The sequence below is a fragment of the Phascolarctos cinereus genome, unplaced genomic scaffold (assembly GCF_003287225.1).
Source record: "Phascolarctos cinereus isolate Bilbo 61053 unplaced genomic scaffold, phaCin_HiC Scaffold_1;HRSCAF=81, whole genome shotgun sequence".
Lineage (NCBI taxonomy): Eukaryota > Metazoa > Chordata > Mammalia > Diprotodontia > Phascolarctidae > Phascolarctos > Phascolarctos cinereus.
In genome coordinates, this window is record NW_027555514.1 from 83,348,425 (window position 1) to 83,361,151 (window position 12,727).

General features: G+C 39.2%; 1 protein-coding gene across 1 annotated transcript in view; it reads left to right on the forward strand.

The window, feature by feature from the left end:
• The window catches only part of PTPRN2 (protein tyrosine phosphatase receptor type N2), a gene marked incomplete at its 5' end in the record, with an annotated part of 1,499,790 nt that overhangs the window by 1,415,535 nt on the left and 71,528 nt on the right, over window positions 1-12,727 (forward strand). The window contains one exon of the mRNA XM_078149736.1: window positions 10,078-10,151. Coding sequence (XP_078005862.1) covers window positions 10,078-10,151 — 74 coding nt within the window. The remainder of the gene's footprint in view (window positions 1-10,077; window positions 10,152-12,727) is intronic.

Consider the following 12,727-nt stretch of genomic DNA (forward strand, 5'->3'; position numbering starts at 1 on the left):
TAACGGTATTCCTATTGCCTCCCTCCCTCAGTGGTTGGGGAGAAAAACCACTGTAAATTTTAAAGTATTATAGAAGTTAGAGCCATTATTACCAAGTTAAACCACCTTATTACTGTGCACATTTCTTTATGTCTATGGTATAATGGAAAGATCACTGGTCTTGGACTTAGAAGACCTGGCTCTTCTGTTTACTTCCCATGACATCACAACTTATCTGATCCTTAGTTTATTCATTGGTTCAATGGGGATAATAAACCTTTCACTGTCTGGGGTTGCTGTGAGTAAAGTACAGTGCTAGATTAATATGAACTTGTTATCACTAATAGCAGTTTACCTGTGTATGCTAACAAGTCTAAAAAGGTTACTAGATGAACAGCAGCGTTTCCCTAAGCTGGAGACTGGTGGTGATATTTTTAGGTCCTGTCATTTGTTACAGTTTTCTGTCTCCATCTGCCTAATATCTTTCTTTGTTTAAGAGGAACTCTGGCAAGAGCACCGAACTCCTCTGAGTGGGCTGTTAGGATTGTCCAGCATGCCACAGTTGAGTCTGTTTCAAGGAATCCATATAGTCTGCCCTACTTGTGGTTACCCTATTAGTTCATAGCCCAGTAAAATGCCAATTCCTTAAAGGCATGGACTATCTCACTTTTTATATTTGTATCTCCAGTGCCTATTACAGTACTTGGCTTACAGTAGGAGCTTAATAAATGTTTTTCTTTCCTTTTCATTGATCTCCCACTCCCACATGTGTCTAATCCCATGGAATTCTGTTGTTTCCCAAGTGCTGATAGATTTTCTATGCTCCAGGAATTCATTATTAGTCATCTTGCCTGATTGTTATTTTTATTGATACATTTTGTTTTTACATTACATCGATTTCTAAAATTTTTTTCTCCTACCACAACCATTCATCAAACCTTCTCTTGTAACTGAGACTAAAAATGAAAAAGCAAAAAAAACAGTTCAGCAAAATTATCCAATGCATCAGCTTCATGTGACAACTTATGCAACATTGCACACCCATAGTTCCCACCTCTCCAGTGAAGGGAAGAAAGTGCATTTTCTCATCTCATATCCAAGCTTAGTCCTAATCATTTACTGTGAATAATTATTTCTACATACTGGTGATGAATGAAGCTATTGTGGAGACCTTAATGGGTAATGAGAGTTTTTAACTTCTTAGTATCCTATCTCTTAGTTTCCAAAAAAAGAAAAAAATGGCATTCTTGACTTGTTTTACTACTTTGGCTATTAATGTATAGGCTGACAGTATGTGGCCTTGTCACTGGAAAGGGACAGTTTGGAAGATTTTTGGTTTCTTTTTTTCCCCAAGAAATTCTTTTGAGTAAACACATTCAAGAGAGCAATTTACACAACATTCACAATTATGTAAAAGAAAACCCTGAAGGAAATCAGAACTCTAATCATGATTCTAATGAATTGAAGAATGCTTCCCTCCCCTTAATACAGAGGTGGTTGTCTTTGGTGTGGAGTAAGGCATACCCTGTCAGACATGGCTAGTGTGTTTATTTGTTTTGCTTATTTTACTTTTTTTTTGGGGGGGGGGATTGCAAGGGAAGTTGCTACTAAGGTATGGATGTGGAAAGAGTATCATTAAGAAGTGAAAGCATTTTTTTTAAAAGAGCATCGGTAAAAATAATTCTTTTTTTTTTTAAATCCCATGGCACCAAATGAGAAAAACAAAAAACCTCCAGCTACAAAGGGCTATAAAAATATGCATAACCTTTGACCCAGCAATACCACTTCTAGGGCTGTATCCTAAAGAGATCATAAAAATGGGAAAAGGACCCACATGTACAAAAATATTTACAGTAGCTCTTTTTGTGGTAGCAAAGAATTGGAAATTGAGGGGATGCCCATCAATTGGGGAATGGCTGAACAAGTTGTGGTATATGAATGTAATGGAATACTGTTGTGCTATAAGAAATGATGAGCAGGCAGACTTCAGAAAAACCTGGAAAGACTTGTATGGCCTGATGCTGAGTGAAGTGAGCAGAACCAGGAGAACGTTGTACACAGTAATAGCCACATTGTGTAATGACTAATGTTGATAGACTTAGCCCTTCTCAGCAGTGAGAAGGTCTCATGATGGAAAATGCTATCCACATCCAAAGAAAGAACTATGGAGTTTGAATGCAGATGGAAGCATACTATTTGCTGTTTTTTTAATTGTGTTTTGTTTTGTTTCCTCTTGCTGGTGGTTTCTCCTATTGGTTCCAATTCTTCCTTACAACATCACTAATGTGAAAATATGTTTAATAGGAATATATATGTACAGCCTATATCAGACTGTGTGCCATCTGGGGCGGAGGGAGGGAAGAAAAATTTAAAACAAAAGAAAAAAAATCCTCAGGCTAGATGTAGAGATAATTTCCTTTATAAAAAATGGATGTCCTAATGAAGGCTAAGAAGATGCACTGCTTTCTGGAGAGGTATTTCCTCTTCTGAACAGTACCTGAGTATATTTTCTAATAATACTTGTTAGCATTCTCAAATCTCTCAAAAGGCCAAGGAGACTGCTTGCTGTATCTGTATCCACCTCTGAATTCCATATGCTATTCCACCTTTATTTGGGGCTTCACTCTACAAACAATATGAGAGTGAGTGATTTCTATATTTAGACAATTTGATTATGGCACCCACAGCTAACAACCCTTTATCATGGTCAACTTCAGTGCATACTACACAGAGATTGAATCGTAGGGAGAAGTCAGAGGGGTGGTCTCATGGAACTGGGAAAGATAACTGTACTGGTCTCCTTTCCAGTGAATATACTTAGCATCACACTACCAATCATCTTCCATTAACTAAGTAGATAGTATTCTGGATGTACCCCCAGGTAAAGAGGAATAATTTATCTATCAGTGAGATGAAAAAGAATTATGATTCCTACCATTGTATGGATTTTTTTTTTACCATCTGCTGGCATGTTCCTGTTGTTTATTAGCAATAATACCAATTTATCAAAATGTGTCATCCAGTGGTTCAATTTAGAACTTATAGCAAAGGGAGCCCTTTCAGTTCCAAAGCAACGCTTTTGTTATTGATGCATTCATTTTAGAATGCAAACTCCAGTTAACTCCTAGTTAACCTCCTACAAATTATGAATTATAAACAGCATAAGAGAGTGATGGTGGTTGATAATACATGAAACTTACATGTTAGTTTGCCATTTGTTAAAGGAAGGGGTGATAAGTTAGTACCTGTGATATCCACTTACTTGATCTGACTTTTTTGTTACCCTTGAACATTGTCCTCTTTTATACAGTTGTACTCATTTTGTATATTTTTCTTTTGGCTCTTCTATCTTCATTTTGCATCGCTTCATATAAATGAACTCTTCACATTCTTTATGATGCAGTAATATTCCACTATTCTCATGTGCCACTTTTAATTCAGACACTCCCCAGTCATTGGGCATACTGTTTCTTTCTAACTCCGATATTATAAACTGTACTTCTAGGTTTATTGTAGAAATAGGTCTTTATTTTCTGTCAGTACATGTATAAAACCAGTAGTGGAATCCTTGGATCAGAAGTTTGATCAATTCCATAACAGGTTAACAGCCCCCTTGGGCAAAGAAATCTCAGCCCAAATGATCAGTGTGAACTGTGGTCAGGTGACATTAAAAGATGCTCTTACCTTGATTACAAATCACCAACATCATAAGGACCTTCTCTTTCGAATAATGGTGGAACTCATGCCTATCAAGACCTTTTCACCTGCAGAGTACTCTGTTACTTTGTAATGCTATCTAAAATGATCGATATTGCAGAACTATATGATAGGTAAGGTCCTTTTTTTTACTTAGAGTAACTAAGCCTGCTTATATATGATCTGTGCTATACAGCACAGTATGGTACAAAGAACTCTAGCTTTGGATCCTAAAGACCTGGATTTGAATCCCCCTTTTGACGTTTTCTATCTTTAGATCATAACACAAGTCATTTACCCTGCCTTGCCTTCTTTTTCCTTAGCTGTAAAATAAGGGGCTTGTACACCTATGGTCCTGTCTAGCTTAAGATCTGTGATTCTCTTAGTGAGTCAAGTTATATTTAGCTAGCACCATAGTTTTAGACAATACATAGCTTTTTTTTTAACGGATTGGGGGGGGCAGTTCCAGTAGGTCTATGGGGAAGTAAATGAAGTGTCATTGGCACCTCAGGTTTAACTGAGGCAAGATATGGTCAGTCAATCAATAATCAATAAGTATTTACTAAGTGCCATATGTATGCCAGGCACTGTGCTAAGTGCTGAGGATACAAAAAGAGTCAAAAGATAGCCCCTGCCTTCAAGGAGCTAATAATCTAATGGGAGAGACAACAAGCAAGCAAATATTTACAAACAAGCTATGAACAGCATAAATAGGAAACAATTAACAGAGAGAAGGCACCCGAATTAAGAGGGGTTGGGAAAGGCTTCCTGGAGAAGATGGGATTTTAGTTGGCACTTAAAGGAAGTCAGTAGGCAGAGATGAGGAGGGAGGGCATTCCAGGCATGGGGAACAGCCAGAGAAAATGCCCCAAGCCAAGGGATATATGTATGTTTCTTTATATACCTTTGATGTTATATCACAATTCTCTTTCCAGATCTGTGATTTCCTTAGGAAACTCCCATCACCAATGCAGATTGGCAACTGCCCTGCAATTTGTAGTCCTTAGAGTAGTCTGGGACACTGAGAGGTTTGGTGAATTTCTTTGAAGTCCCCTTCCAGTCTCATGCTCCACAAGTCTAAAATTTAAACAGGAATCATTATTCAGCACTGAAGAAGGACAACCAGGTTAGATTTCAAGCTCCACCACTAATTCTGTGACCCTGGACAAGTCACTTCTTGGTCATGCAATTGTTTTTCATCTGTAAAATAAAAATAATGATCCTTGCGCCATCAGCAACATATGTAAAAAGACTTTGAAAATCATAAAATTCCATGTAAATATTAGGTGGTATTTTTTATATTTTATAGTTTGCTATGGTTGTATATTTTTTAAACCATCTTAAATGTATGGCCACTGAAAATTCCTTCCTTTTTCCAATGTCTTATTCCGAGGCCTCCCTTCTTTTCTCTCTTCATAATTCCTTAATTAATCAAAATATTTACTGAGCACATACTACTTGCAAGATACTTGTCTTCATGTATTGGAGGCTACAATGAAATGATAAGACATACATGTTTGAAAAGATAACTAGCAATACAAAGCAGCATTAGAAGTCCTAAATGAATAAATTGATTATAGATTTAGAGCTGGAAGGCCTCTCGGTGGCCATTTAGTTCACACACACCGCCATTTTCTACATGAGGAAACTGAGGCCCTTAAGTGACTTGCCCAAGATCATACAAGGAGTAAACATCAGAGATGGGATGGTATCCCAGGAATTCAATTCACTATATTTTGGGGGTTTTTGTTGTTGTTTTTCCTAAATATGTCTATTCTTTCTTCCCTCTCTTTAAATTTCTGATTCGGAATTTCATTACAAGAAACTAACTCATCAAGTTAATGGACTAGAAGGAAGAGATAATGATTTGCATGTGTGATTTCTGGTTTTTTACTGAGAATTCACAGATTTACCTTTTGAAGCAGACTCCTGGCAAACAACTGCTGGACTGAGATCTAGCCTACAGAATTTAAAGCCTCTGTCCTCAAATACTTTCAAGTCAATGCCTGAAATTTGAGCACAAAAGAGGTGGGAAGAGGTTCCTTACTGAGAACGGGAGGGAACAAGATTCAATAACTCAAGTACAGGATAGGCCTGCTTTTATGATCTCAAGAGCTCCAGCTTGATTTTTTTTTTTTTGCCTTGTTCAAATTGCTTAATCTTTCAGTGCTGGCTCTGATGAATTTTTCAGAATCTCAGCATTTCAGATGCATCATCTCATTCACTGGTCCTCATAAAATTTCTATGAAATGAGTAGGGAACTATAGTCTTATTGTCTGTTTTGTAGGCTAAATAAGTCGGTGAATGAATGAATGAATGAATGAATGAATGAATGAATGAATGAATAAATAAATAGCTGAATCACAGAAAACCTAAACGATTTATCCAAGTGGCAGAGCCAGGCCAGGAACTAAATAAAGGTTTCTAATTCCCAGGCCAGTCTAATGATTTACCCATTAGACCACTAATTCCCAGGCCTGGTTTTGCTACACCGTCTTCCCCCTTCCACCCTAACTTCCCTTCTCTCTCTCCCAGGAAATCTCTGATTGTCTGAAGTGCAAAACTGTTCAAATACAAAACAAAATATATTCCAATTTTTAAAAATAACAGTAAGTTAGAGTATATGGTATTTTTTAGATGAGAGTGGTGCCCTAGGATCAGACAAATAACCATAACTCCTCAGAGTTTGAACCCCCTGTGATCCCAATGCTCCATATACACAGCAAAAAAAAAAAAAAACCAACCAGAAATCTCAGGTTCAGGTGCAAGTTCCCTTCCTTCCCCTCCCCCAGCCAAAGTATAGCGAGGTCACCATAGGGTATTTTCATTACAATCAGTTTCCCCAAGTTATGGGGCAGCTACTTCATTTCTCCATTAGAGCATCCAGCTGGCAGGCCTCTCCCAAAGCCCAGTGAGGGTGGGAGCTGCTTTCTTTGCTGCTGGTTTGCTCACAAAGCTCTGGGGGCCAGCCTGCCTGTCAGGCCTCGCCTCTCCTAGACCGCCCTTTGTTGATGACAAATCTCAGGAAGGCCTGCTCTCTGCAGCCTGAGACCTCGCTAAGTGCCTATTCAGCTCTACAAGGAGGGGGGAGGCTCGTCTCCAACCGGCATTGAGCACATTTAAAATGGGCACTAGCTCCCCAAGCCAGGAAATTGCTGAGCTGTAGTTCTTCCCCTCGGTCCCCTCAATGATGCCCCCCACCACCACCATCTTCTCTTTCTATAGTGACCCTGCCCATCACGAAGTTCTCTCAGACAATGAGGAGCAGACCCCTCATTGGTGCTATCACAAGTGCCTAAAGTTGTCTGTGTTGAAAATATTTATAATGAAGCCGGGCTCCTGTGAGTCCCGGTGAAGCAGCCAGCAATCCTGCCCTTTTATGCCAGCCTTCTGTGGAGGCCTGAACAATGAGATGCTGGTGTAGCCCTTGAGAAAAGGGTGCCCACTTCTGAGCAAAATGCGAGTCAGTGGCTTTGATGTACCCAGACGTCCCCAGCCATGCAAATGGTGTCTGAGAGCCTGAATTTTGTGGCAGTATTTGGGAACCTAAGGAGTAGTGCTGACTAGGTTTTTGTTTTTTGTGTTTTCCCTTCTGGAATATTTTTAACTCACTTTCCTGGCATTCTTAGAGTTTCTACTCTCTCTGTAAGGGGCCAAGTTCATTTAGTCCATGGTATTTTTATATAACTTTTCACATCTAAGTAATCCTTTCTTTTATAGTCTAGTAGAGTGATTTGGAAGCTAAAATCAACATTGCTTTTAAGACCATTTCATATCAGAGTATATAAAACTGCATCTGCTGCTATTGGCTTCACCGTACTCCTGTCCTCTCCTCCAAGCCCCCTCTCTCTGATGAAAGTGGCGCTCAGAAACAACATTGGAGGATCATTGATTTATATACCTTGGTTTTTTCCAGCAGGAGGCAGTGGTCAGTATATAGTGGATCTGGATTAGGAAGACATGTTATACAAGTCTAGTCATTCACACAGACTCGCTTCTGGCACCTCACTTCTCCAGATAATTTTCTAAGATTATAAATTGCAGAGAAGGTGTCAACCTACGCTTGGTAGAGTTTCCTCATCCCAGAGTTCCTTATTGTGTATCACTGAAATCCATCACAGTGAAATCTACACCCTTTTTCCCCCCATAACATGTCAGATCTAATCTCTAAAACCACCATGTAGGTAGGTGGTCTCCAAAGGTTCCCTAAAACAGTTTGATTATAATAGGTCATTCCTTCTGTACCTTGGAAAACTTGTTTAGACATCCTCTGACATACTGGCTGTGTGTGCCTGGGCAAAGGTACTTATTCTTACAATGCCCCAAGAAACGAAAAACCATGAGGTACAGAGGACATGCCCATTGCACTGCTGTTTGGAGCTCCAATTCTTCAAGTTCCCTACAAAGAAAAAATTCGACCAGTTTCTATATCCTCAAATTTTTTCCAAGACCTAGACTCTCTTAAAAAAATAAGCAAGTTTTCTCAGAGGAATGAAAGAAAAAAAAAATCAAGCTTAAAATAAAAAATACCTATATATTTTCGACCACTATTTCATAACTAAGTATTTACCCCTTGCCATTTACCATTTCTCCTGGAAGCCAATAGGCATAGGAGGGCTCTCCTGTTAAACTGTCTTTAGGGCTGGAGATAAAGGAAAAAAGTTCACTACGTTGCTAACACTTGCTTCTGGAGTCTCCTGCACCCAGGTTGTCTGTATTTTTTAAAGTTTAAAAAAAAAATTAAATGTGCCTCCGCCTATAGTACCGAAAAGCCTTTCACTGAAAGAAAGGATGTTATGTCCATTTAGATTTTCAGGCAGTACTTTTCTAAGAGAAGAGAAGTAAAGAAAGTTATAGCCCTGAAAAAAATGGGGAAGGAGAAGAAGAAAGGAATAATGTGGGTTTTGTATTTCCCTTACAAACAAGCACGGGCAGCAAAGGGGTGCAGTGAGTAGAGCGCCAGGGCTGGAGACAGGAAGACCTGAGTTCAAAGCTAGCCTCAGAACATTTACTAGCTGGGTGATGCTGTTTACCTCAGTTTTCTCCTCTGTAAAATGAGCTGGAGAAGGAAATGGCGAAGCACTCCAGTATCTTTGCCAAGAAAACCGCAAATGGGGTCAGGAAGGGTCAGACATGACTGAAAAAACAACTTAATGAACTTATGTCACCAAACTTCCTTTTACCTTGCCTGAGCAAGCCAGTTTCTCTGAACTTAGGTTTACTTCCTCCATGATTTCTCCCTTAAAATGAAAAATATCAAAAGTCCCTTAAAAAAAAAAAAGCTCACAGGCAGGATACACAGGGTGTCCCAAAAGTACAGTTTCACCTTTAATAGTTTGTAACTGCACTAAGACTTTTGGGACAGACTGTATTGTAACAGGAATGTCACTGATATCCTGAGGAACCTATTCTTTCTCAAACTGACATAATGGGTTGTTGGAATTAATAGGCCATCAATTATATGGATAGGGAATTACTTTAAGCTCCAAGTAAAGTGGTTTGCTACAATATTATGCAAATGTTTTGTTTGTGGAAAATGTATTTTTTCATCATTCGGTTTCCATCTCTTCTTTGTTATGTCTTCCTCCTTTCCTTTTTAAAAATAAGTTTCTGTACTCTTTAGCCTACTGCCCTCTGTAGTTTACACAATCTTATTAAGTAATAGCCTAAAGTTGGTTGTTCTTAGTTTGATTTATTTATCATACATTAACAATGCTCTAAATCCTATGTAAATTATGTTCTTTTTTTTGGCGGGGGAGAATAGGGGAAGCATCCTCAGTTCAGAGAGTAACTGCACCTAGATACATCTTCAATATAACTTGACGCCTGGACACCAAGAGGTGAAGTGACCTTGCCTATGGTCAACACAGCTAGTACGTGTCAGAGTCAAGACCTGAAACCCAGGCCTTCCCAACGCCAAGGCGAACTTTCCAATCACTAGGTCAATCTACCTCTTCAATTTTGTCCTAATGTATCTGTGACTTGAGTGCAAAGTTTGTCCTATATGAAATACAGATGAAGACCTAGTCACCATATTCACAATCAAAATGAGAAAAATCTGACTTACATGATGCCAATGGAAAAACATATATCCCTTTCCCCTTCCTGCCTTCTTCTTCTTCTTCCATCCATTTAAAATAGCAGAAGAAGCAGACAGAGAACAGGGAGAGGACAGGTAACAGAATAAAGACCTCTGCAGAATAACACTTTTGGGCTTAATGAAAAAAATTATTTGAAGAATATCTCAAAGAATAGAGGTCTAATATGGTATATACATACATTACGTGAGAGAAGACAGCGTCGACATTCATTATTAAAGCAGCATGTCATGCAGGCAGGTGGAAGTACTGAGCAGAAATCTAATTATGTTTTTTTTTTCCTTTCCATTGGGTTTGCTTACAGATGATCATTCCAGGATACTTCTGAAATCTGAAAATAGCCATGACAATTCTGACTACATCAATGCAAGTCCCATTGTAAGTATGTAAACTGATCCTAAGCCAACTCTTGCTCTTTCTTCAGGTAGCATTAATATGGCCAGATCACCAGTATTGTTTTAATTTAGAAAAACAGTCAGAGCTGTCTTTCTGAGACACGGTGAGCCAAAAATAATTCTGACCTGCTATAGAAGTGGTTCCTTAAACTTGCAGATGTGGCCTACACAGACCCCATTTAATGGACAGAAACTTCTGGCCTGGTAAAGTGGATTCAAGGTTTTCAGGGGTGGGGCACCCGCAGACTCAAGTCGAAGGGCCACATTTGAGGACCTAGAGGCCCCACCCCAAAACTTTAAACAATAAACTTATTGGACGACGAGATCAGTGAATGGTAGAATACAAGGAAACTATTAAAAAGAACCTGTGAGTCTGGGGCAGGATTCTCCATTTATTCTATTATGAGTCTTTTTTCTGAGTTGCCTACCCTCCTTTCCTTCAGTAGAAAAGAGAGGAAAAGCCTCCAAATGCAAACCCATCACTTTTTTAAATGATTAATGATTCCAGGTTAGATTCAGAATTATGGGTTAGTCCCCTTAGTGGGGGAAGACTTTTTAAGAAAAAGACTGCTTCCTGATTGTGCCCTTATTTAAGGAACCAACACTTAGAATGTAGTGAAAATCTCAAAGATTGTCTATATTGGGGGGAGGTGGGGATGGCCGTGGCCGTTTCTCATAAACCACTTGGCTTATGGCCTCAGTGAATAGGAAGTATTTCTGTCTTCCAGAGATGCCTTACACACCCACTTCTCATGTGGGCCTCATCCTGTTGACTTTTTTGTTTTCCTCTGTGGAATGGGGTTAGACAGATAAGGTTGAAAAGGGGGCTATCTGGCCAATCTTAACTGAACAGGATGGAGGAGGGGAATGGAAGGAGGAAAGAAAAGGGTGAAAAGTCAGACTTCAAGGGGTGATTCAAGCAGATTTTTCAAAATTGAATGTGATGAATATGATTGCAGATGGGAAAAGAGATAAGCTGTTATCTATAAGTAAAGAAACTGCCAAAAGACAGGTTGTTAAGAAGGTGTACTTAGTGGCATTTTAAACTGAAAGTTGAGCTGCGGGAATTTGTTATCTGTATGTCAAGGTAGGGGGAATTTTACTTCCTGTGTTTCCTGCCCCTCCCTTTAAGGATTTTCCTTTAAATTTGGTGTCTCTAGGAAGCAAGGTTACAGGAATCTTTCTGAAGATTACAAAGCTGTGACGGATCAAATGCTCGTGCCAACTCGAGATCATAGGGAGAAGAAAGCAGTTGGCTACTTGAGTTAGAAGGCTGAGATCCTAAGTAGGATGCAATAGGAAGTTACAGGAAGTTTTTATATCTGCCTGGCAAAATTCACTTACGCACTAAATTGTTTTAGAATCAAAACAATACTTCTTTGTTTCTCCAGAGAAGCTTCTAGAACAGAGCCATAAACTCTTTGTAAGGGACTACTTGGTATAGTTGTTAGGTTTTGGCAAAGCCCTCTATTTTCACAGAGTCAAAACTGTGGGGAGAAAGGAGACCCTGTGATCACCAGAAATCTGGACCTATGAAATTGACTAATTGTGTGACCTAGGACAAATGGGGTCTCATCAACAAATAAGGTGCTTGGTCTACATCAGGAGTTCTTAGTTGACACAGTAGAGAGAGCTCTGGGACTAGAGTCAGGAAAAACTGAATTCAAATCTGGCCTTAGACGCTTATGAGCTTTGTGACTCTCAGCCTCTGTCATTCTCACTTTCTTCAGCTGTAATATAGGGATAATAATAGCACCTACATCACAGGGCTGTTGTGAGGACCAAATGAAATTAATATTTATAAAGCTTAATAAATGTTCGTTCCTTTTCTCTTCCTCTCCCTCTTCATAGACCCCTTCTCAGAATAATATTTTTAAATGTATAAAATAAAATACGTTTACAAAGGAAAGCAACTGTATTGAAATAGTTAATTTTTTTTTGCATTAACATGTCTCAGGTTAAGAACCCCTGTTCTAAATGACCTCTGAGAGCTCTTCCTATTCTAAACCTATATTCCTATGTGTTGGCAATTACCATTGTAGAAAACACCCACTCCAGAAGGGGAAAAGCTGATAATCTGCAATTAATATTCTCACAGAGTTGCCTGGGACACTTAAGGATGAGAGATGCCCCTGGTCACCCAGCTAGGATGTATCAGAGGCCTGACCTCAATCAGGTTGTCCTGACTCCAAGGCCAGGCTTCTGTCCACCATTTGCTGCCTGTCTGTTTCACATGGGCCAGAGATTAAATCATATTCCCTGGTTCAGAATAACCACGTGAAGAAAAAAAAACTGTCTTTATGGAATAGTCACATGATTAGTTCTTTAGCCTCCACCCCCTACCCCCACCACGACCACCATGGTTATAAGGGGATTCAGTGCTATTGAGCCTACATGTGTGCTCAATGAGTAGAATCAGATGGGAACAATAATAATAACTGTGGGCCAACAAATTGTGCTAATCTACAGGTCTTATTTAGAGCACTTTGTCTGACACCTGATTAAAATGGGAATCTAAAAAGAAATCAAGTTATGATTGAGTAATTGAATAATTGGAAA